This window comes from Anthonomus grandis, chromosome 2 (genome assembly GCF_022605725.1).
Source record: "Anthonomus grandis grandis chromosome 2, icAntGran1.3, whole genome shotgun sequence".
Taxonomy (NCBI): Eukaryota; Metazoa; Arthropoda; class Insecta; order Coleoptera; family Curculionidae; genus Anthonomus; species Anthonomus grandis.
The window spans coordinates 16,350,518-16,375,649 of record NC_065547.1 but is presented as its reverse complement, the minus strand read 5'-3'; the positions used below and the strand labels follow the sequence as shown (position 1 = coordinate 16,375,649).

Sequence of the window (25,132 nt, the reverse complement as noted above, 5' to 3'; positions counted from 1 at the left end):
TAAGAACATATTAAAGAAACGGCCGACTCGCAAAAGCCTAAATAATGTAGTAATGCTAAAAGAATTTTGTGATTTACCAAACCAAAAGTCTTGGAAAAATCTAAAAGAACCAACACGGTGGCTAGGTTATTATCCAGAGCATACAAAATATCGTCAGTTACTTGAGTTAGTGCAGTAATACAGCTGTATCCTTTACGAAAACCAGACTGATATTCTGATATCAAATTATTAAAATTTAAGTAATTCAGAATTTGTTGTTCCATAACTTTTGAAAGAACAGGAAGAATACTTACAGATTACAGAACGAAGATTATTAAATTCAGTGGGGTTTTTTATTTTTGGCAAAGGAATGACATTAGCCTGCTTCCATAATTTAGGAAAATATTTTTTTCCAGGCAGACATTTATAATGTGGGTAAGCAGATTAATTATCGTGAGAGCAAAACAATAGATATATTCAAATTATCCACACCAAATGCTTTGCTTTTTATATACAGGGTGTCCCGAAAGATGTGGGAAATCTCTCGGATTCAGGTAGAAAATAAAAAAATAATATGGAACTTCTCTATAATAAAATTATAGCTTGACCCTTAAACTAAAGAAAAGGCACTCTTGTTCATTATCCATAAAATGAACCGTTTTGGAGAAAAAAAATAATTAAGAAATCACTGTTTTATTTTAATTAAAAAGAACCATAGTCCTTTGGTTGAAACCTTTGGTGTGACGCTCAAATTACGAGGCAGTTTTACCACTAATCAAAAATATTTATTTTTACTCTCGACACGTGTTTCGCTAACGATGTTAGCATCTTCGGGAGAAGATTAAAACTCTACTAAAACTACTCACAAATCTCCTTATATACTAATGATGTAACTAACAGAGCAGAAAAAGCAATGAAGCATGGCCAAACAAATCCTAAACACTAACTAAACTATATAATTGACTATAAGGCATTGGACCTTTATCCCTGTTAAAACTGTTTTTTTTTATTTTTGAATATTGCTAAACTTTCGTATGCATCTAATTTTCTATTATTATTAACTGATTTAAGTAATTTTAAGTTGTCTATCTCTACAAAGTTACCAGTATTTAAAACATATTCAGCCACACTTGACTTTTCAACTCTTCCATATTTCACATGAGCTACATGTTGTTTAAATTTGACATTAACTGATCTTCTGATTTGTCCTATGTACTTTTTATCACAATCGTTGCAATTAATCTCATAGATTTCAGACTTTTCATTGGTCTTTATTTTATCTTTTGGGTTTCCTAAAAGATTTCGTAATTTGGTCAAACTTTGATAGACCATTCTTAGACCTAAGTCTTCAAATCAAAAACTCTCGTCAAGATAGGATCGTATGTATTGCAATAAAAGTTTGTTTATTTTTATCTTTTTGAAATGTGGTAGAGTTTTTAAGATTACCTTTAACCCTATGTCTTCTAATCAGCTTATCAATAATCTTATCGTCATAACCATTGACCATAGCAATTGTTTTAATTCTTACATTTCTTAATTAAATCTGCTATTACTTAGAGGAAATGAGACCAAGCGATGTACCAAGAAATGCTTGCTAGCCATTTTATGATAAAAACAATGGTTAGAGTCAGTAGTTATAAATCTAAAAGTATTTGTTTCTTTTCTATAAATATCAAATGCTAACTTATTATTATTTTTGATGACAAGAGTATCTAAGAATGGAAGTTGGTTATTTATTTCTTGTTCGAAGGTAAATTTAATAGATGGAAAACAGTTATTGAGTTGCTCTACAAAATTACCAATATTGCATCTGCTTTTGTCGAACACGGCAAAAGCAGTGTATCAAAGTAGTAAATCAACATATCTTAACCAAACTCGTGGAAAGTATTGGAATGTATTTTTTTGCATTTAACTCAAAACGGTTAATAAAGAGCTCTGCTAGAAAGGGAGAGAGGCAATTACCCATGGCTGTACCTTCTAGTTGTTCATAGTATTAGTTGTTATATTGAAAAATATTTTGTGACATACAAAGTTTTAAGTAAAACAAAAATAAGATTTGCAAGATAAGTATATTTTATTATTATTTTTAATTTAATTTAATTTTACTTTAATTACCTTGATAACGGCAGTTATAACTACCGAAACGTTGGTTCAAATTAGGTATTTTTTTAAAAGTAGGTCTTCTTGTTGTTTTTATCGTTTTTTAATTTGAATATTCATAACAAAGTTAGGTAGGATATCGAAAAGAAGAAACGAGCTCAGAGATCAATAGATTAACCCTCAGCTCCTAGGTATATAAAAAATCTATTATACCTTAAGTAAAATATTGTATTTAAAACTTATTGAACTTAAATTAAATTAAGTATATCGAACGGTATCTTTACAGATTTCAATTCATATTTCTTTTAAATACGTGAATAAGTCTATTTTCTTCTTCCTTTCAATTTTTTGAGCGTGTGAGATAAAAATTTCTAAACTGATTTTTGCTATATGTGACGTAATATCCATTAAAATAAGTAACTCAATACAAAGTTTTGTTAATTTGATTGTTTCTTGGATATTATCGAGACCATTACTTTCCAGAAGTTCAATTAGATATTCCAAAGTTTGTGGTATAGGAATGCTTGGAAACAAAGAAGTTCCATCGAAAGAAACAAGAATCTTATTTTCACTTATAATTAAATTATTGACTTTTGAAATAAACTATGATAAGGAACAATCCAGGGTTGTTGTGGCGAGTACAACAGCCCACGATTCGTTGTACCCGCGAGTGTATCAGATATCACGGAGCCCAACTTGAACTTTTATGAAGTTGTTTAATGAATTAATTCGAATTATACGCTTCTTTTTTTATTACATTCTTTTTTCAGGTTTATTTTACGTTTCAAGAAAAACATAGGTTTACATTATTTTTTACAGATTCGTTAAGGTGTTTTTTTAAGAACCACACTGCTTTTTTAAGAACATGATTGTACTTTTTTAAATTAAACAACTTAAAATGGAACTTCTCTGTTGTTTGAATAACTGTCGCATCGCTGAAAAAAGGAACACATCATGGTTCTTTTTTATTAAAATAAAACAGAGATTCCTTAATTTTTTTTTTCTCCAAAACGGTTCATTTTATCGATAATGAATAAGAAGAGTACCTTTTCTTTGGTTTAAGGTTTAAGCTATCCAAATTTATTATTTCAGAGTCTTTATCATACAGGGTGTTACAAATTTAAGCATTATAATGTACAACCTAGTCCGTCCCTGGTAAAATAAACAAGGTATATGTGTTTTAAGAGGTTCTTACTAAAACTAAAAAAAAATTATGTCGATGAATATATTATAGTGTCGATCACGTAAAATTTTTTATTAAATTATACCAAGTACTTCAAAAGTTATTCAAGTAAAACCGATTTCCAGCGGCGTCTTTAAGGGACCTATCTTCGTAAGGAGGGCCATATTATTTTTTTTATTTTCTACCTGAATCTGAGAGATTTCCCATATTTTCCGGGACCCCTTGTATACAATATGTCTGAGTGGTTCTCAGTTGATATGATCATACAAATTATGGATCCAACATGCCATTAATAAGATCGATAAGCTTTTTGAGTAGAAATCCCGTTATTCTTATTTTGCACTTATCCTTTCGGAAGTTCACTGCAAGTTTCTAAGAAAATATGAGGTCTGTTAGATATACAGGGTGACCCCTTTCAGATAGTCAAAAATGCTACAGTATATACAAGAACCATAAAAAAGTAGTTTGAAATAGGACATCAATAATGGTCAGAAGTGCCTCGTTTTTTTTTGACTTGTCCAGGGACCGACTTGCACATGTACGTTAAATTTTTTATAAAAAAACAGGCACGCCACTGTTTTTTTTTTTAATTTTTTCGGAATATTTTGTTTATTGCTAATAAAACACAGCCCTTGAATTTTTACGGTCCGACACAAAATCCATACTAGAGTTCTTTATTTCATTATTTTTATTTTTTTTGTTAAATTTAAGACAGTTTTTCATGATAATCTCCATAAAATAAATAATAATAATATTAATAATAATAATAATAATAATAATAATAATAATAATAATAATAATAATAATAATAATAATAATAATAATAATAATAATAATAATAACAAAGTGTGTACATGTTTTTGTTATGTTTAGTGTCGGTGGTGCATACCTGCTATCCTATTTTTACGTTATGGGAGTCACTTTTTTAAGGAGATCGGATCGGAAGTTAATTTTTGCAGAAGATCGAGATACCATACCCAATTGCAAATAATGTCAGACAGAATATACAGAGAGATCAGAGAGAACTCTAGCACGATGGCTGTACAGCGCATTTCGCTCGTAGACTTTGTCTACAAGTAGCTAAGGTGTAGCTAAGGAAAGGTACAGCACGTGTTGTTTGGCTCGGTTGCGCAGTAAATTTGTTTACGCCGCTGCCAAAGCAACGGTATCGATCGCCCCGATTTGCATATAAACAGTGCCGTTGCGTTAATTCTTATATTTGTGTTCTGTGCCTTTTAGTGTTTATGTCTTTAGAGTGAATAGTAGGCGCGCTACTGTCGCTAATCGCGCGTTATTAGTGTGTTATAGCGCGTTAAAACTTGGCGCAGCTTTGAAACAGATGGTGTACCTTTCCTTAGCTAGACTAAAAACTCTACTGTAAGGGCTTTCTTAGATCAGAACCACAGCAACAGGGGGATTGGTAGAGGTGGTTCAGTCCCTTGGCCAGCAAGGTCACATGATCTGACACCTCTAGACTTTTTTGTCTGGGGCGTCATGGAACAGCTTATCTACACAACGCCTGTAACCAACAGAGAAGACCTAGTTGCTAGAGTTGTGGTGGCTGCGGACTTTCTGAAAAATGATCCAGAAGTCTTTGCTTGCGTACATTTTGGGTCAACAGGTGCAAAAAATGTGTGGAAATGCCTGAAAGAGTCCTTGAGCATTTGGTTTGAATTGTTTAAATTGTTTTTTATTGTTTGTTGCTTAAATTATTTTTTTACGTTGTTTTTTATTTAAATTGTTTATCATTTAGTTAAATTATTTATTTTTTATTGTAATTATATTAAAATTTTCGTTGTGACAAAAAAAGTTTCATTCAAATCGCTATAAGCATTTTTAATACAAAGGAAAAAAATTGACATTTTTTAAAAACTCAAACTCATCTCAAACTACTTCTTTATGGCTCCTGTATGTATTTTAGCATTTTTGACCATTTGAAAGGGGACACCCTGTAGAAGATAAAGAATAGAAAAAATAGTCTAAAGAATAGTCTTCAGATAACTGTGTCATTACTTTTATATACTTAAACGTGTATTAAGATTAAAACTTTGCATTTCAATGGGGAATCCGCTATATTATCATTATTATTATGATGTTTATAATGTAAACCTTGTTCAGTTAGCCTACCTAATTCCTGAAATTTTCCATGTAGTTAACCATTTCCTGTTAATTCCAGGCATTTGAACTTATTTTTTCTTACAGGTAAATCAAGTAATTTTTAACTTTTGGAAACTTTTTCAGAAATTTTATCAGAGACCTTGTTCCTCCAGTTTAATGTTCATTTGGATAAGGCCTTTCAGTTACTTGTATTTATTAAAAGAAGCACCCCGGAATTTATAAATATAAAGTTTACTGTGTTATTGTGCATCCTTACTTAGAGAATTTATAACAGCCCCAAATTGGTTGACTACAAATTTTTAGAACTTAAGAATTAGAAATATAAGCTAAATATTTTACATAATTATCAAGATTCCCAAATACTTGTTTTGCTAAATATGGCTCAAATTTGCCTCTAAAACCCCCAGACTGAATAATTAAAATTCTAAAATAGACTCTGCAGGTACATAATGTTTGTTTACAATTGTTTATTTAAGTTTGGTTTACTTAATTAATAATTTAAGATGTAAGTAGTTAATATTCCACTGTTATGATATATTGCTTCTTAAATATATTTGATTGTTAGGTTTACATATTTTATAACAAATAAAATTGTGTTTTTCCATGTTGTTAGGAAAATTACACCTGAAAAACACTAGTCAAATATGCTAAAATTAATCCAGTCTTCAATTCAATGCTATCAATGCATTTGTTTAATCAATTGATGGTTCCAATTATTTCTTAAATTTTCAGGCGATTTACTTGTTGGAAGTAGTTTTCTTTGAGAAACTACATTTTCTTAATTCTATTAGGACTGACTTCAACCGCTTGAAGAACAATTTTTTTTATCTCTCAGTTGGAAACTGAACTCATTTTTTTGCCGTTAATTTTCTTAAAAATCTATTAATTTGTTATGAACTACTTAATGAACGGCAATAGCAAACAAATTACTTTCAATATAGCAACAGTGTGACTTTCTTATTGGTTTAGCTATTTTACCCTGAGATTCAATAGACAGAAGCGACTTCCAAACTGACTTCAGGCAAATGTTTAAAAGGTTATCAAAACTACAATTATTACCATCTGATAACCTGGACCTTTTGTAAATGGGAGGAGCTTCAAAGCCTTCTATTTGCTTCCAATTCTTGAACTTTTAAAATGATCCAAGTGGGGTATCAGCATTGCCGTAATTCCATTCTTTTAATATAGATATGCTTACCACTGGTGCTCCTTGTGCCCTAACCAGTAACTTCAAAGTGAGTCCTCGCGCCTTCATATTAATATCCGAGAGTCTACTGTAAACTTCATTGGCCAAACTTCTTAAAAAGTTGTAGCACTCCTCTTTGGTCTTGAACCGTATCCCGTAATTTATTTCGGCGGACACGGATTTCCTTTCGTGGTTATAATCCAGTGGTTTGTTATCGTTCCCGTGGGCCTGATCCCAGATACGTTCCCCTAGTTTTGTGCCTAACTCGGCTTGGAGCAGTTTTAAAGAACCATTCTAAAAAAAAAACTGGCACGTAAAATTTGTATGAAATTTTTAATTTAATTAATGAGAGAATCTTAAGCTTAGCGTTAATTGAACACATTAGATTCAGGGTTCCTAGATACTATCTCGTTGTATCATGTTAGTAAAGAGAAAAGGAAAAAAAAATAGGATTAAAAAAATAATTTTAACCTGTAAATCTCCACAAGTATTGTAGCCCAAATGTTTCAGTTTTGCCAGAGTGGCCTTGCCTACCCCGGGCAAGTCTGGCAAAGGTATATCGGCCATGTAATCCTCGACTTCTTCGGGTTTTAGGTAGTATTGACCGGCGGGTTTGGCTTTTCTGGTTGCTAGACGGGCTTGGAGTCTGTTGGCTCCAAAACCTTTAAACATTACACATTATTATGCTCGTTTAAAGCGATACAGGGTCTTTATTTAATGTAGCCCTACTTGAACATCAATCAAATGTAGTGAATATTAGTTTCATAATCATAAAAACATATAAAAATACCGACCTTACGGGTCAAATAGACCCATCTACAAAACAGGAAATAATAATAATAATAATAATAATAATAATAATAATAATAAATCGTCTTTTATTAATCATGCATATACATTACACAGATTTAAATGTTTTATAGGTATATACATATAAGATTAAGGTTAAAGAATACAAATGGCGAAGTTTAGCCTTAGGCTACTCTTACACTTAACCATCCCTATTCTAAATCAAAAAAGAAGTGAAAAGTAAACATAATTCATAATGACACTAAGTATTTTGTAAATTTAACAAATAAGTTTTAAACTGAGACCTAAAGCCGTTTAAACTAATATCTCTTAAATAGGGATCTAAGGAGTTATATAAAGATACTGCATTATAGGCAAAACCTCTTTGAAAGAGTGCTGAATGATGTTGTGGCATAGTAAAGTGATTTCCATAACGAAGTTCACGGTTATGAATAAATGTTCGAAATACTAACTTTTCCCTCAAATATACAGGAATATTTGATATTAACAACCTCATTAGAAAAGTAGCAAAATGATGCTTTACCACACCCGACATATTTAACCAATTTAATTGTTTAAATTCTGCTGAGACATGATCATATCTCCTCAGACCAAATATGAAGCGACAACAGTTATTTTGCACAACTTGCAATCTATTTTTTGTCACTAAATCTAAACAGGGGTAGTACACTATATTACAATAATAAAAAATTGGCAAAACCAGAGATTCACAGAGTTTTTTCCTAATATTAAAGTCTAAGATAAATCTGTTGGCATAGAGAACTTTCATTTTTACATAACTTTTTTGAAGTAACTTATTCACATGATCTCTGAACCTTAAATCAGTATCAATGATAAGCCCTAAGTTCTTCGCATTTTTAGAAAATCCCAAAGTTGTGTCGCCCAGTTTCAGGTGCAACCTACCTTCTAGCAGTTTTCTTCGCTTTTCTGAACAAAAGAGAAGTACCTCTGTTTTTTCAGGATTTATCTTTAAGTTATGTTCTCTTGAGTAATCATTGATGGATTTTAGATCGTCATTGAGAGATGCTTCAGCTTCTGCTGGTTTATTGGGGTCAAAATAATGCAAAACCTGTTTATCATCTGCATATGACTGTGAATCTGAATTTTTGATTACCTGGAAAATGTCAAAAATGTATATTAGAAACAAAAGTGGTCCAATTATAGATCCTTGTGGTACACCAGATATCACAGTCTCAGCAGAAGAAAACTTGTTACCAATTTGTACGCGCTGTTGTCTATCTGTCAGGTAGCACCTGAAAAAGGAGACAGAGCATTCGTCAAAGCCCAGATATTTTAGTTTAGCACACAGTAAATCATGGTCTATCAGATCAAAAGCTTTAGAGTAGTCCAGGGAGACTAGGACAACCGCAATATTTTTGTCTAATGCCCTTATTATGTTGTCAGTTAAGTTCAGAAGAGCAGTAGTAGTACTATGTCCAGACCTAAAGCCTGACTGATGAACTGGGAGCAAATTATTAAGATTTAGGTAATTTAATACTTGTGTGTGAACAGTTCTTTCAAGAATTTTAGATAGGACAGGCAACAGGCTTATGGGACGAAGTTCATTCACAGCAGTTACTTTTCTGGTCTTAGGAACAGGAAGAATTATGGACTTTTTCCAGTCCTCTGGAAAATACCCAGCTTCTAGGCAAGAATTAACAATATGTGTCAAATGAGGTAGGATAGCAGGAAGGCTAAGCTTTATCATAAAAAGTGTCAAATTGTCATGACCAGAAGCATTGGACTTAATGGAATAAATATTTTTTTTCACTGAACTGGAATCTATCATATTAAATTGAAAGTGCAAGTTGTTCTTAAGTTTATTTGTGTTATAGAAATGTATTTTTTGGTCACATTTATTTGATTTTTTAAATACACTCAAAAAGTAGTCATTTGCACTATCAGGATTAACAGAGTTAAGTGGAAATTCACTATTAGAAGTTTTTGAGCTTACATTTACATTCATATTTTTAAGATTTTTCCAGAGTAACTTACTATTTTTTTGTTGTTCCAAAAAACTTAAATAGCCCTTTTTTTCCCTTCGAATAGAAGCAAGTGCAAAGTTTCGAGCCCGCTTATAAGCTTCAAAATCAGCTAATGACTTTGATTTTTTATATTTTAAGTTAGCCTTATCACGTTCCTTCAATATGGCCTCTAGAGCTGGTGTAAGCCAAGGTGCTGGGGGTTTATTAACGTGGACGGTCTTTATTGGTACATGTTTGTCAAATAATTTTATTAGGTTCTGTGTCAGAAATTGTACTTTGTCATCTATATTTGGAAAATAATATATGTTATCCCAGGGTATTTGTAAAAGCTCTGTATTAAAAAGGTTTTCATTAAAATGTTTGTAACTGCGGAATGATATTATTTTCTGGACTCTTTTAAGATTTGGTAAGCGTATATTACAAAATGCCAACTTATGGTCACTTATCCCGATAGCAGAGATGGTGCCAACATCCATAATAGCATCTGCATCACTAAAAAATATAGGATCTAGTAATGTTGATACTCTATCAGTGACCCTTGTAGCCTCATCAATGGTCTGAGTGAAACCAAAAACATCAAATATGTCGGATATTGGATTATTGCTGTTAAAAAAATTAATATTTAAATCCCCTAGAACCGTTACATAGTCGGAGGTTGATATTATTTCTGGTAGAATATTGTCGAGTGCATTTGCACAAGCCCCAATATTATTCATAGTACGATATATGACCCCAGCAGTAATAGAGACCCTGTTTATATTAATTTTTAGCCACATATTTTCAAAACCATCTATATCTGTACCTATATTAAGGTTAAGAATCTCAGCCTTTAAGTGAGATTTAACAAAAAATCCTACCCCCCACCTCGGCCAGTAGACCTATCTTTGCGATAAAAATTGTAACCAGTTATAGAAATCACATTTGACGAGACGTTATTAGTTAACCAAGTTTCTGTCACTGCGATAATGTCATAATCATTACCTATTACCAAATCCACAAACTCCTGAAATCCCGTAAAAATCGACCTTAAGTTTAAATGTGCCATTTTAAGAATGGCAGACATATTGCTATTAATATTATTCATATTGAAATAGATTTATACACAGTCAAATAAATAGTCAACCTTCTTATTATATAAGCTAATTATTCTCAATAGGCAAGGACATTCTCGACTTAAGGCTTCATGACTAACATCTAAGTTTTCATTTGGCTTTTTAGATTTTATACAATTTATACATTTTTTTTCATTAGACCTACATTCTTTATAAGAGTGATTGCCAGAGCATCTTGAGCAGATTTGTTGTGATTTACAATCCTTACCATAGTGATTAAAGCCCATGCAATTAAAACATTGTAGGACACTTACGTGATTAAAAACACGACACCTAGACCACCCTAGTTTGACCCTTTCTTGACTTAATAATTTGTTATGAGTAATTGAATCGACTTCAAGGATAAGATTTATATTTTTAAAATTATTTACCGATTTTTTTAAAACTTTCATATAAAAATCTTCCCCGTCAAATAAGTTATTCCACTTAACAATTAAATCTATTATTGTACTATCAGAGTCTTCTAAACCTACATCATCCTTGTTAATATTTACTATTTTCATTTTTGGTTTTTTCTAAGATGGTACCTCCACAGTGTATTTTTGTCCTAACTGTTTTTCCAATTGTGTACGAAGATCCTTAATCTGGTTTTTATCCGAACAGCCTATTACAACACCACCTCCCTTAATTTGCCTAAACTTCGAAACTTCAATTTTAGAAGGATCTACGTTTTGCCTAATCTCCTTTTTGGTTAAAATGCCATCCTGCTCATCAACAGGCTTTATTAGAACAACAGATTCTGGTTTTCCTCTCCTTACCACGTCAGAAAAGGTCCCCTTGCTCTCGTTCTGCGTATTTTGAAGCTTCTTCTCTAACATCTCTATTTTTTGTAATAATTCCTTATTATTTGTTTCCAGACAACTGATAATCTTCTCTTTAGCTTCAATATGTTTTTGTTTCTCCTCAATTAGTGATTGATATAGAGAAAATGATTCACCTTTAGTACATTTTTCACAGTAGAATTTCAAGTGCCGCTTTGATTTAAGCTGCAAAACCTTGTATTCAGAAGCATTTATCAATGACAACACTTCATTTCTACATAATCGAGTTTTGCAACCATCACAAGCAAAAATTTCAATTTGCGAGCTGTTTTTTTTACAAACATCGCATTCCATAATTAGTCAGTTTTATCCGACAAGCCGGCAATACCGCAACCAACCTTGTAAGCAGGTTGCCTTGATATTCGCTATACTGCGCAATGTTTACGTTTCTCACATGCGGACCCGAGAAAGGAATTTAAATAGTTCTAAAGTTATGTCACAGCATAAAGAAACCAGCAGTCTCACTCCGCTCGAAAATGTAAGCGAACTAATAGCATCCTTAGCCATGCCGCAGCCATGTTCTCCGGATGCCGAGCTCACTGTTTATCGAACTGTGTTCATAGGCGTATCGCCTAGTTCAGCGCCGTACTTAGTGACTATTTTGATAGCGTTTTTACAAAGCGTAGCGTTTTTTATAAAAACTTTTGTATTAAAAGAGGGGTATGTCAAAAATTATTAATGAAGCAAAATAATTGACTTTGCCAAAGTTTTTAATAGCTGCAAATTTGGCTGTATGGCTTAAATAACATAATTAAGCATCAGTTAAAGTTGCAGCAATGTAATATTTTTTTTTTTGGATTTTTAAGGACATTATTTATATTTCGGCCATTTTAACAGTATTGCCATATTTAAAAGAGTTGCAAAATTGTATACTTTTACTTTAGTTGGTACTTAATAATATAACAAAAATTCGCAGATGTTAGAATTGTTTTGAATTGTTGCCAACTATTTGTCTTTATTTATTGGCCTAAGAGTTTCTATTTGTTTTGAAATATTACTTTATTTGTATAATTAGTTATCCTTAAACTACTATGTAGTCAGATGTTAATCTAAAAGCGTTACTATACAGGGTGTTAATTAAGTATGTACCATAAATTATTTAACAGGCTAATTTACCCCTAACATGATTAAATTTATTAGGTTCAGTGTAATCTCGTACGGGACCTGAAGAAATATTTGTGGGAAAAAAATTGGGGCACCTGAATTTTGTGCCATTTTTAATATCTTATTTGATTTACTCAAATACAAATACAACTTTTTCGTATCTCGCTTATTTTTCGAGAAAAAAAAGTCCACTTAATTGCATATCCCTGGATCACACAAGAAATTTGGGGAAAAGTTTCATTTGGAATTTATTATTAACTAAGCAAGATACGAAAAAAATTCAAGAGACAGAAAAGTTTTATTTGTATAATCCACAGAACATAATAAAAATTGCACAAAAGTCAGTGGCATATATTTTAGTTGTTGTTAAATTTTAACACCCTGTATATTGAGAACGAAGAATTTCTGGACATATGTTTATATGAACCTTTTGTTTTAAAATTACTCAAAGAATGGTCTCTTAAAGTTATGGTTCATACCTAATTAACTTCCTGCACGTATTCTTCTATATCGTCGTTGTTAGATGTAGAAATGCGATGTTTATTTTTGTTTAAATATTTTGTTAATGTATGAACTTTATTTATATTAAAAAATCAATATTTGTACTATGTAGGTATTTTTATTTTACAAGATAATAACATCTAAAAAAATGTTTAAGTCCGGCTCTAGCCAAGGCAAAAGCCGCGTGGACCGTAGCGAGTGTCAGCGGCATCCCTACTATAAGCAAAAATGCCTCGCCTGCGTTAGTACACATGCACCGAACTCGCTTATTCAAGCCAATGTATTTTTATTGAAGTGCGACTGCTGGTTTCTTTATGCTGTGGTTATGTGTCTAGAAAATCACAGACTTTTTCCACTAATTTATGGACTAGTTTCTAGGTAATATAAATTACCAGGTTTGAACAATTTTTATTGCCTTAATCTGCATAAAAACACTAAATTTTTGAGGAGCAAAAACAACGTAATATTCTCGTCACTTTGGCGACGTTGCCCAAATACACAAATATATAATGAAAAAGCATAAAAAAAGATAAATATAATAAAAAATAGAAAACCTGACATATAATTTCTTAAAATCTAAACATTATATTTATATTAAGAATTGAAACAAAATTAATTACCACTTGGCATTAGGTATCACTTTATTTAGATGAGTAAAAAACAAATATAAAGCACACAAAAAAGATGCAAAAAGAAGTAGCTTACACAGAGTAACTGCTCTGAGTGATGACAGATTTTGTAATGTTAAAAATATAAAATTGAACTTTATTATTATAAATATTAGATATTATTAATCGGTCAAAATGTTAGTACATTGGTTTTTGGGGTAGTCTGATAAATAAGAGTATGATGTATGTTCGGGGAACCGAAATTTTCAATTTTGATAACAACTGGGCAATATGCAGTCATTGTGATTTTTTTAATAAAAGTAGAAGAGCTAAAGAATTAAATCTTCATGTAGAAAGCCCTAAAATCTTCTCGGAATATTTTTAAAACCTCTAGTGTTTCTTAAGATAAAATCGTATGACTTCAGACGATTCAGATATTATATGTAGAGTAAAGGACAATCTGGAATCGACACACACTCCTAGATCCCGAATAAAAGAACTCACTAGTATTAAGGTATTTTGATTTACATTGTAATTCAAGCCTATCGGTTTTAACCTACTAGTGCAAGTTTTACGATTTGATTTACTCAAAAGTAAACTCTGATCTAACTGATGAAAAGCTTTTGTAAAGTCAAGGTTCAAAACATCAAATTGGGCACCGATATATAGTTTCGGCGATTATTATCATAAGATTTGTTGTCGTAAATTTTCCCTTAAAAAAGCCAAGCTGTTGTCAAATAATTATATTGTTGGTTAGAGGAAAAAGTCTATCAAATACTTACAAAACTTGCAAATAATACCTATAGGTCTATAATTAAGTATATCAGATCTATCATCTTTTTGAAATAAAGAGCATACTTTGGACATCTTATATATAGAGTATGGAGAGAATATGTACGAAAACATGTTCTCAATAATAAATGCAGGAATGAGATCTGGACTAGTTGTAAATTTGGCTTCAGTTTATTTAATGCTGCGAGTTTCCCGCTTTTGGAGAAATATAAAATATTTATATTAGGAGTATGATTTACAAATTCATTGCTATCGATACTAAGATATTAAGTTAAAAAAGATCTTTGAAAGCAGGCAGCAAAAGTAATACTAAAAGTAGTATTAAAATTTTTTGTAATGTCCGTTTTTTAAGTTAAGGTCTTATAATACTTGATAAGGTCAATGAAAAAAAATAATTTAGTTCGTGATAGGTCAGACGTCAAATGTCAGCGTCGTCAACTTCATTATCGTTATTTAATATACTTTTGTTGGCAACACTAAAAATGTTCATAGTGACCAACATCAAAACGCCACTATAAAAATGGCGGCCACCAGGCAGTCGTTATTTTTGGGTATCGTGGCTATATGCATTAGCAGTCCAGGTATATTTAATAACTTCGTGTAAACACAATGAACTTGTTATTCCCAATCATATTTAAATAATAAATAAATAAAAACGACTTTTATTAACCTTTATAAGTTACAAAAAAATAAGATACTTAAGTATAATGGAAACAAAGAAAAAGTTTGTGTAAACTTGAAGGGCGAAGTCTAGCAAGCTGCTATTCTCACTCAACCCATTTAAGGTTCACCTAAGATAAAATATTTAAATATGCGCTATTCTTAACATATGTTGTATAACTATTTTTCAACAAAACAAAAATAATACCCTGTCGGTTCATGATTGATCAATGTTAGCAATAGACAATCGACCCCCTTCAGTCGCAGCAAAAGCATCGAAGGCACCCCGCGCCCACCGCAGGTCAGCATCCAGCATTTCCTTGCATGTTCACACTTGTCTGTCCATTAGGAACTGTCGAGATTTAAATTTAAATTTATTTATATTAAGAATTTTAAAATTGTCTGGTATGAGAATGTATATGCTGATGACGTTGAAAATAAAAGATCTTCGAAACATGGCTGTTTTATGTTGTGGTACAGTAAAAGCATGGCGTGATCTAACTTTAACATTGTGAGTTGATGTGCGTGGTAAAAATTTCGATTTAAGAAGTCGAGATGCTTCCGCCTCAGTAAGCAATTCATGAGCAAAGTTTAAAACATGGTGTGTTCTTCGGTTTTCCATATTCAGCCAGTTGCATTCAGAGATCAAATGAGAGACATGGTCACATTTACTTATTCCATACAAAACCTTACAGCATGCATTTTGTACTTTTTTTTGAATTTTATATTTATCCTCCGCAGTTAGACAAGGCCCATACAGAAAGTCGCAATAATTAAAATGCGATAAAACAAGGTTATCACACAGCATCTTTTTTAATGGAAAATTTAACACTTACACACAAAATTTAATTTTTCGGTTGTTATAAATTAATTTAAGAGCATAAAATCCTTTTTTTAATAATCTTCCGTACTAATTCATAATATCTTAGATCCTCGTCCACTATTAAGCCCAAATTTTTTGCACAAGATACAAAGGATAAACTTATATTACGCTCACATGCTACTGACTCACTTATAGTCTTTAACTTTGTGTAATTATAAAAAGTTAACGAACCGAATTATAAATAGTCTCTACTCTATAGGGAAATACTGTAATGTAATCTTTAGCATAACTTTCTCTAAATCCAATTATTCTCATGGAATATTTAATTCTTTCTACTTAGGTATCTCAAACTTTCTAAAATGTAACAATGCTTCCATTGGGGTTATTGGAAATAATAATAATAATAATAATAATAATAATAATAATAATAATAATAATAATAATGTCTTTATTAAAATTTACAACTGGTAAATTCTAAATGGCGAAGTTGAAGCTTACTTCCTAGCTTAACCATACAAATCAGCTTGAGGTTAGATATTACAAAGAATTTCAAAATGTATCTTAAATAATTGCATAGTTACAAAATATTAAGTTCTAACTGCCTATATGCACAACCGATTAACATTACAACGTTTGATAACCACACAGACTTATGAAATTTACAATAAGTTAAAGAATAGATATTTAACAACACTCTAGGCTAACAGAGATCAGTAATATAACTGCTTATTTTTTGTTTAAATATAGAAGGTGAAATATATTTTAACTCAGGAGGAATTTTATTATATTGCAGATGAATACAGTAACTAAAGCTCCTCTCAAATAAAACAGTTTTATGAAGAGGAGGTGTAATAAAATGCTTATTTCTTAAGTCCAAAACATGAGCATCATATCTAAACTTAATTTTCTGATAAAGGTAATTAGGACATTTTTTAAAGACAATTTTATTAAAGAGAACAAGACTATGTAGTAACCTCCTTTCACTCATATTTATCAAATATCAAATTTTATCATTTCATTAATTAGCCTTACACAACAATTTTGAATGTACTGTATTCTTTTTATATCACTTATCAAAAGGCAGGGGCCATACAAAACATCACAGTAAGTGAAATGGGACAATACAAGACTGTCACATAAAACTCTTTTTAGTTCCTTATTAAGGAGCTGCCTCTGACTATAAAGTAGCTTAAGGTTAATAAAAGCTTTTTTAATACATTGATCAATGTGCTCAGTGAACCTCAACTTAACATCTAATAAAACTCCAAGATTCCTAGCCACATTACTACAATTTATTAGTTGACCATTCAATTTAATCTGAACAAATTTCTCATATGTGTCTCTGGAATGCAACCTACCAAAAAGAAGAACCTTACATTTACTTGGGTTTAAACTCAAACAATGATTTTCCGATGCCTTTGTTAGCATGTTAAGGTCGTAAGATACCTTATCATTAGCTTCTAAGATTTTGTTAGGAGGAAAAGAGAAATAAACCTGTGTATCGTCGGCATATAGATGGACTTTTGAATATTTGAGACTCTTACACAATTGAGACGTATACAGGGTAAAGAATAGAGGACCAAGAATAGACCCTTGTGGTACTCCGCAAGAGAGATCCATAGCCGAGGATTGCTTCCCATTGAGCTTCACTATCTGAGTTCGACCGGTCAAATATTGCCGAACAAGAGAGCGAGCACTCTCCCCAAGACCTAAGAATTTTAGTATAGCCAGTAATAGTTGGTGATTTAACTTATCAAAGGCCTTGGAGTAATCAAGTAGAGTCAAGATTGTTAACTCATTACAATCAGCTGACTGTATAATATCGTCAGTTACTTTTAAAAGAGCAGTAGAGCAGCTGAAGTCTTTTCGAAATCCGGACTGAATAACTGGCAAGATATCAAATCTGTTTACGTATGTTCTGAGTTGGCTTTCCAATACCCTCTCTAAAACTTTTGAGATGACAGGGAGAATGCTAATAGGCCTAAGGTCGGATAATTCAGTTGGAGAAGGGACTTTTGGAATAGGGATAAGGTATGAGGACTTCCAAGAATCGGGAAAAGTTGAAGATTCAATACAACAATTAACAAGATGCACTAGAAATGGAAGAATATATGGACAGCAGTGGAGCAGCATCGACAAGCCTATATCATCTGTCCCAATGGCCTCAGATTTCATTGAGAATAAAGTAGTTGCTAGCTGAAACTCGAAGTTTCCTACCCCTTCCTTGACATTTAGTAGATAATAAGACAACGTTTCTGGATTAGGCGCGTTGGAAGATGCAGCATTTATAAAAAAGGTATTTATGATTTCAGGGTCACCCAAGTGGTCAGGAATGGTGTTTTGAGGCTTGCAATGTATGTTCAGGTGATGTAGTACCTTCCAATTATTTTTGGAGTCACCCTTTTGTAAGATGTTATAGAGATAGCACTTCTTCTCTATTTCAACAGCCGCTGTCACTTGGTTCCGAAGTTGGCGATAGTGTTCCCAATTTAACTCAGTTTTTTGTCTTTTGTACTTGGACAAGGCCCCATTTCTAAGATAAATAAGATGTTTGATATTATCTGTGATCCAAGGACTCCTTCCTTTAGTAATTCTGGCCGTTTTAAATGGCGCATGTATATTAAAAAGATTAAGTATACAATTATTAAACCTATCAACTTTAGCATTAATATCTTCCATATAAAATATGTCATCTAATCGAGAATTTAATAAATCTTGGTAAAAATTATCATGTATAAAATGTTTAAAATCTCTGTAAGTTAATAGGAAGGGTGGAGGTTTGAAAATCATAAGACGTACTTTACATAAAATGACAAAATGATCTGATACCTAAAAATTTGAATCAACACTACTATTCTGTACAAAATTTATGTTTGAGCATATAATCAAATCTAAGAGGGAGCCGTTTCCAGCTAAGCCAGGCCGAGTGAACTCATTGATAATTTGACTTAAGCTGTATACCTGAAGTAGAGAAAGAAACCTTTGCGCATGGATAGATTCCAAGTTATTTACGTTTATATTAAAATCGCCAAGACCGAGGAGATTGTCACACGACAAAAGATATCTACAAATGTTAGTTTCAAACTCAGTCATAAAATCATTTATATTAGTAAGACCCGGAGGCCTATAGAAAACACCTATGGTGCTTAGAACACCCTTAGTTTTAAACTGTATCCATATTTGCTCAGAAAAATTGCAGTCAAAGTCATTTAAAATAGAATATTTTATGGTATCTCTCACATAGACTACAATTCCGCCTCCTCTACCTATGGTACGGTCGCGCCTAACCAAGCGAAAACCTTCAATTTGTAACATCTCATCATCAATAAAGCCCGAGAGCCAAGATTCTGTGACGGCAAACTTATTTAGTAGGATATAGTCTTTGATAAGCTGACCAATATTGCAAGGATGTAAAATTCAGACTTACTAAAGATCAACTGTTTTGTTATTTGGCATCATATGTCTCTCTCTCAATCAAATAAAAAAGATATACATCTGAGTTAAGGATGTAGTTAACAATCAAAAAAATTTAACAAAATTATATCATTGTAATGTTCTAAACTCTCTAAATTCGGATGAAATACTGCTTAATACTCAGTCTGTTCGTTCTAAGATTAATGAACTGAAGTGTTCTTGTGTAGTGTTAACTTACCCAGTATTGTGTTAATTACTGAACATTGGTGAAATATGGACGAACTGTTAATTTTAAAGGAATATGGTGTAATTGCTAAATATTGTAGATCTCTAAGTAAACACGGTGGCACTGCGGCTCTAGTTAGTCGGGATTGCTTTAATATATTATACTTTAAACCATGTATCAAATTTGATATGCTTCCCTTGGAGGATAAGTTTGAGTTTTCAGGAATATATTCTAGTAAGTGGCTCTTAATCTGCAACGTTTATTCTTTTCTAAAAAAACTGGAACAATTATTATCAAAAGTTCCTTTGAAGAGTAGAATAATGTTAACTGAGGTGACTTCAACATCAATTTTGCTGATAGCGACTCTAACGCAACAATAATTCTTGCAAATCTCTTACGCTCATTCAATCTCACTACGCATGTAAATTCCTTTGCTCGTTTCACTGAGCATTCTGCTACTACTATTGATTACATCTTTTAATTTATATGAGGATATGTGTGATTTAGTTAATGCTGGTATCTCTGACCACTGTGCCATCGCTGCATCTTTTCCAGTTAATTTCAAGATTAGGAAAATAATTCACACTGTTCGTGAACGGATCTTCAGTCGTGGCAATTATGTTAGATTTAGCAATAAATGCAATAGACAAAATTGGAATCAGATTTTTTTTGAGGATAATCCCTTATCACTTTACTATTCCATCTTATGCACTCTAGTAGATAAATGTTTCTCTCTGAGAAATATAAAAATAAAGTCACATTCCAAATTATGGTAACTACGGGTATCCACACATCAGCAAAAAATCTCCACTGTCTTAATTCACTAATTAATTGTTTTCTTAAAAACCTACTTTCTTGAATATCGTAGTATATACAGGAAGCTACTGCAAAGGGCCAAACAACAATTCTATTCTAAATTTTAAAAAAAATTAATTAATAAATCCCGTACATCCTGGCAAATTCTTGAATGAATGAATTATCAGGTAGAACCAGCCAAAACTCGCAGGATATTGTATGGGATCCAAATGATCTCAACAACTTTTACTGTTCCATAGCTGACAACCTAATTAAGAAAATTCACACTAAAAAGGATCCCCTCGACTATCTAGTCAATCTATCTAGAAAGTTTTTCGTGGGGTGAAAAATCAAAATAGTTCAGGATATGATGGATGCTAAGAATCCTAAAAGAGCTTCCTTCTCTTTCACACTCTGGCACTTGCCGTTAACTCCCCTTTTGCTAGAGGAAGTTTTCCCTCTTGCCTTAAGATTCCCAACATGATACCGATTCAAAAGGGTGATGGCTCTTCTGATCCGTCGAACTATAAACCAATTTTATTGCTTTTCACTCTGTTCAAAGTAGTAGAACGCCTAGTTAACATACGCATCACTTTATTAACGCAAGTTTTTTTTGCCGACTTCAGCATCTTTGTTTGGCTTTCAACAACAAAAAAGCACTGCAGATGCTATATTTCATGATTTTACAGCACTGCGGTCACTGGACGTGGACAACCCTCTCGATCTGCAAAATATTATTGCTCTTGATGTCTAAAAGATCAAAGATTGGTGTGATGCTAATCAACTAGCTCTTAGCGTATCAAAAACCCATGTTGTTAAATTTAGAGACATTCGCTTGGAAAATATTGCCGTTGAGACTTAATATTTGAAGATTGTTGAAGATTCTAAATATCTGGGTTTGAACATAGATTACAGGTTAAAATTTGACTCTCGTGTGAGTTGTTTAAATAGGAAGCTGACTTCTGGTTGCTAGCGTAAATTATTTTTTATTTTGTAATTTTACATAACCTCAAAAATTATAAATGTGCTAGACAGGTAATAAGGCCCGGCATTATTTCCTGTCTACACAGATGATAATAAGGCCACTGCTTTATTGCCTATCACAATGACTTAAAAATAACCTAAAGTATCTAGAAATAAATCACATCTTAAAATTATGTATGCTACAATCTGTACATACATGAGTTTTTTTTCTAATTTATGTTTTTTTTAATTTACAGACATAGGGAAAAAATTGCGGAATAAGGGCAAAATGGACAGACGCAATGATGAAGGAAGCACCGCAACTAGGTCATTCCCAAGAATCGGTAGCAGTACACTGTAATATTCCCCGTCGTACATTGAGAAACAATTTGAAAACTGGTTCAACCATTCGTGCTCAACTGGACAGAGTTTAACGTCTTGCATGTCTCAGCATAACGGGTTCCATGCGGACGGCACCAACTAGACCGCTTGAGACTCTGCTGAGTCTTCCGCCTCTGGACCTCGTTGTGCAATTCGAGGCAATGAGGACTGCGTACAAGCTATACATCCTCGGCGAACTAAGTGCTGGCGAGACCGGTCACGCAAAAATCTGGTCACGGGCCATACAGGAATGTCCTCTCCTTCTGATGGGCAGTGACTGCATGGCTCCAATGACTGTGGACTACGAGGGATTCGTGACGCACATTGCAGGCAGAGAGGAGTGGCAGCATTCCAACAGACATTGAAAAATAGGAGCTAAATAGGGGGACCATCAGGTACACAGATGGCTCCAGAATGAATAACAGAGCTGGATCAGGGCTTCAGCTCTGTGGTGGGATCCCACATACCAGTAGGGCATACTCGCTGGGGGAGCACGCCACTGTCTTCCAGGACGAAGTATTCGCTGTATTCAAATGCGGACAGAAAATCCTAAGCTGCGGACATTGCAATACAGTCGTATCAATATGCTCGGACAGCAGAGCTGCCATTAAGGCTATTACGGCCGCAAAGGTAAGCTCCAAGCTTGTACTAGAGTGCATAAAAGTCCTGAAAAAACTGGTACAGGTTGGATGCAGGGTCCAGCTCGTCTGGATACCTGGCCACGCAGGCCATGCAGGTAATGAGGAAGCGGACTCTCTTGTCAGACTAGGATCCGCGAATGTGCCGATGGGGCCGGAACCCATAGTTGGTATCGCCAAATGCGTAGCGGTCGCGTCAATTAAGGGTCTGTCTGACAAGTGGACCCACCAAAGATGGACTGAGTCCCCTGGTATGAGACAGGCCAAAGCGCACATAGGTGGGCTCTCTGCCTGTCTCACCAAAAATCTACTACGCCTAAAAAGACGCGAAATTCGGCTAGTGACAGGTCTTTTAACCGGTCACTGGCACTTAAGAAGCCATCTCCATACCATCGGTATTGCGGACAACCCGGAATGCCGATGGTGCTGTGAGGAGGATGAAACCGTTGACCATGTAGTCGGGGAGTGCCCAGCATTCACGCGCGCCAGGTTCAAATACTTGGGTAACACTTTCAGTGTACCGAGTGACTTTAAGTCCTTCAGACCAGAGAGCCTTATCGGTTTCTCTAAAGTCGTTGGGCTCTGGTAACCCCCGGTGGGGCATGACGGATCCATCAGGAGACCTATATACACAACTGCCTTGGCAGGCCACTGTTTCGACAATTCAAGACGATTCAATTCAACTGGTTCAACCAAACGAGTCCTCGGTTCAAAACCCCTTTTAACGGAACAACAAGAAAACGATTTGGTTGAAAAGATAATAAGGTTTGCACAAAAAGGATTTCCATTTACCTCTAAAGTGCTTCGTCGTAGCGTTTATAAATTTTGTTAACGACTTAATGTTAATCATAAATTCAATAAAGAGAAGCAATTAGCAGGAAAAAAATGGTACCGAGCATTCTTAAGGCGACACCCAAATTTTTCGCAGCGAAGTGCACAGCAATTAAATCCTGCTCGTGCACAGAAATTAAATCATTTTACTGTGGATGATTATTTTGAGAAGCTGAACAACCTTTTGGAAAGAACTGGTCTTAAATACATGCCTGATAATATCTATAATATGGACGAGAAGGGCTGTAGAGTCATGCTACACCATCAGCAGAGGGTTCTAGCAGAGAAGGGAGCTAAAAGAGTTTATTTGATAGGGTCAGAACACGGAGAAAATGTAACCATTGTGGCATGTGGAAATACGCTCTGTAATGTATACCTCCTAAATGATTTTATTCAAAGGGCAGAGAATAAAACTTTTTCAGATGGACTTCCAGCAGGGTCGATTGTGCAGATGACTCAATAAGGAAGCATGACTACGAAGATATTCCTTAAATGGTTGGATCATTTTGCACAATCCAGGTCGCCTCCTCCAACAATTTTAATTTTCGATGTAGCATCAAGCCACCTCGATGTGACTATCGCTGAAAAGGCCAGAATCATTGGAGATTTAGCTTTTATGTTTACCTAGAAATACTACTCATGAGCTCCAGCCAATAGACAAATCCGTCTTCCGGTCGTTTAAAGCCCACTGCGATCAGGAGCTTGTAGATTACTGAGATCAACATCCTGACAGAAGATTAAATAAAGAATGAATCTCAGATGTCTTTACTCCTTTTAACAAAAATGCGATAGCGGAGTGTGCATTTGCTCCCAGTCTGCCTACGCAGTCACAATAAAGAAAATAATGCGCCCAATTTGTCTAATGTTGAAATCAGTAATGCGCCTAGTTTGGAAGACCACTGGAACACAGAAGATGAAATTCCATTAGCTCAGATAATCGAAAAAAAACACAATGTCTAAAGAACTCATTTGCTAAAGAGCTCATTACTCCCGATATGCAGCCAGTTAAAACTAAACCACGAAAAAAAGAACTATCAAGCTTAGGAAGTAAAAAGGGATGTTTTTAAAGATCCCAGTTCTAAAAAAATTAAAAACACTTCATCAAGCAAATCGACTGAATTGCCGACCACTAGCAGAGCTGCTAGAAAAGAAAACTGGATGTGCATTGTGCTCCGTTTGTGATAAGGCTTATGTAGCTGACATGCGAACCTGTGTATTATGTGGAATATGGGTGCATGAGGAATGCGTCGGCCTTACTGCCGATAACACCAAGAAATTTATTTGTCCGCAATGCTTGCCATAATTTTTTTTAAGTACCTTGTTTACTCTTAGTCTCTCTTTTTTTATTTTTTTTAAGAATAACTGTTTTTTTTTGCTTTTTTATGTGTTAATTAACAAAAGTTCGGCCTTATTACCTGCCTAGGCTAATAATAAGTTCTGTTCATTAATATTTTGGTAAAACAAGTACCTTAGTTACCTTTTTTATATACCCAAAGTCGAAAATGTGTATGTGTTATTAAATAAAAAAGTAAGAATGTTAACTCGGCCTTATTACCCGATGGTACCTTATTCATTAAAAATAAAATCTTCATCCTACCAACTCTTTTTGTTATGGAAACAGTGTGTATTGTTCACAAACATCTTTCTGCTGAAGAACTTATCAAACACGCCAGGAACATGATTTATGTTTGCGTATTCCTCACTTCAGTTACATACAGGATTCCTTATTTATATGGGCATTAAAATCTATAACCACTTGCCATTAAGTGTTCGTTGTATTGAGAATTTGAAAATGTTTTGACGTAAGTGCAAAAGCCTTTCAATTGACCATTCATTTTATTCTGTTGATGAATATTTTTTGTTTAATCGTGAGTAGCATATAATCTCTATTAGGCTTTTAGGATTCATTAATTTGAACAACAATATTAAAACATTATTAAATATGGCTATCCTTGTTAAGTTGTATAAAATATTGTTTTATTGTATATCTTATAGAACTTAATATTGTAGGTATGGCTTTCAGGCTTTGTTAATAAGAATTATATATGTTGTAGTTCTGGAACAATAAAGTATTGCTATCTATCTATGTACTCCGAGTATGC

The 25,132-nt window shown here is 33.4% G+C and overlaps 1 protein-coding gene across 3 annotated transcripts in view; it reads right to left on the bottom strand.

The window, feature by feature from the left end:
- The window catches only part of LOC126733599 (DNA repair protein REV1), a 243,002-nt gene that overhangs the window by 91,459 nt on the left and 126,411 nt on the right, over positions 1-25,132 (bottom strand). For all 3 annotated transcript variants that reach the window (XM_050436962.1, XM_050436963.1, XM_050436965.1), the window contains exons 8-9: positions 7,038-7,228; positions 6,579-6,860 (exon numbers count right to left, since the gene is read on the bottom strand). In XM_050436962.1, the coding sequence (XP_050292919.1) occupies positions 6,579-6,860; positions 7,038-7,228 (473 nt within the window). The remainder of the gene's footprint in view (positions 1-6,578; positions 6,861-7,037; positions 7,229-25,132) is intronic.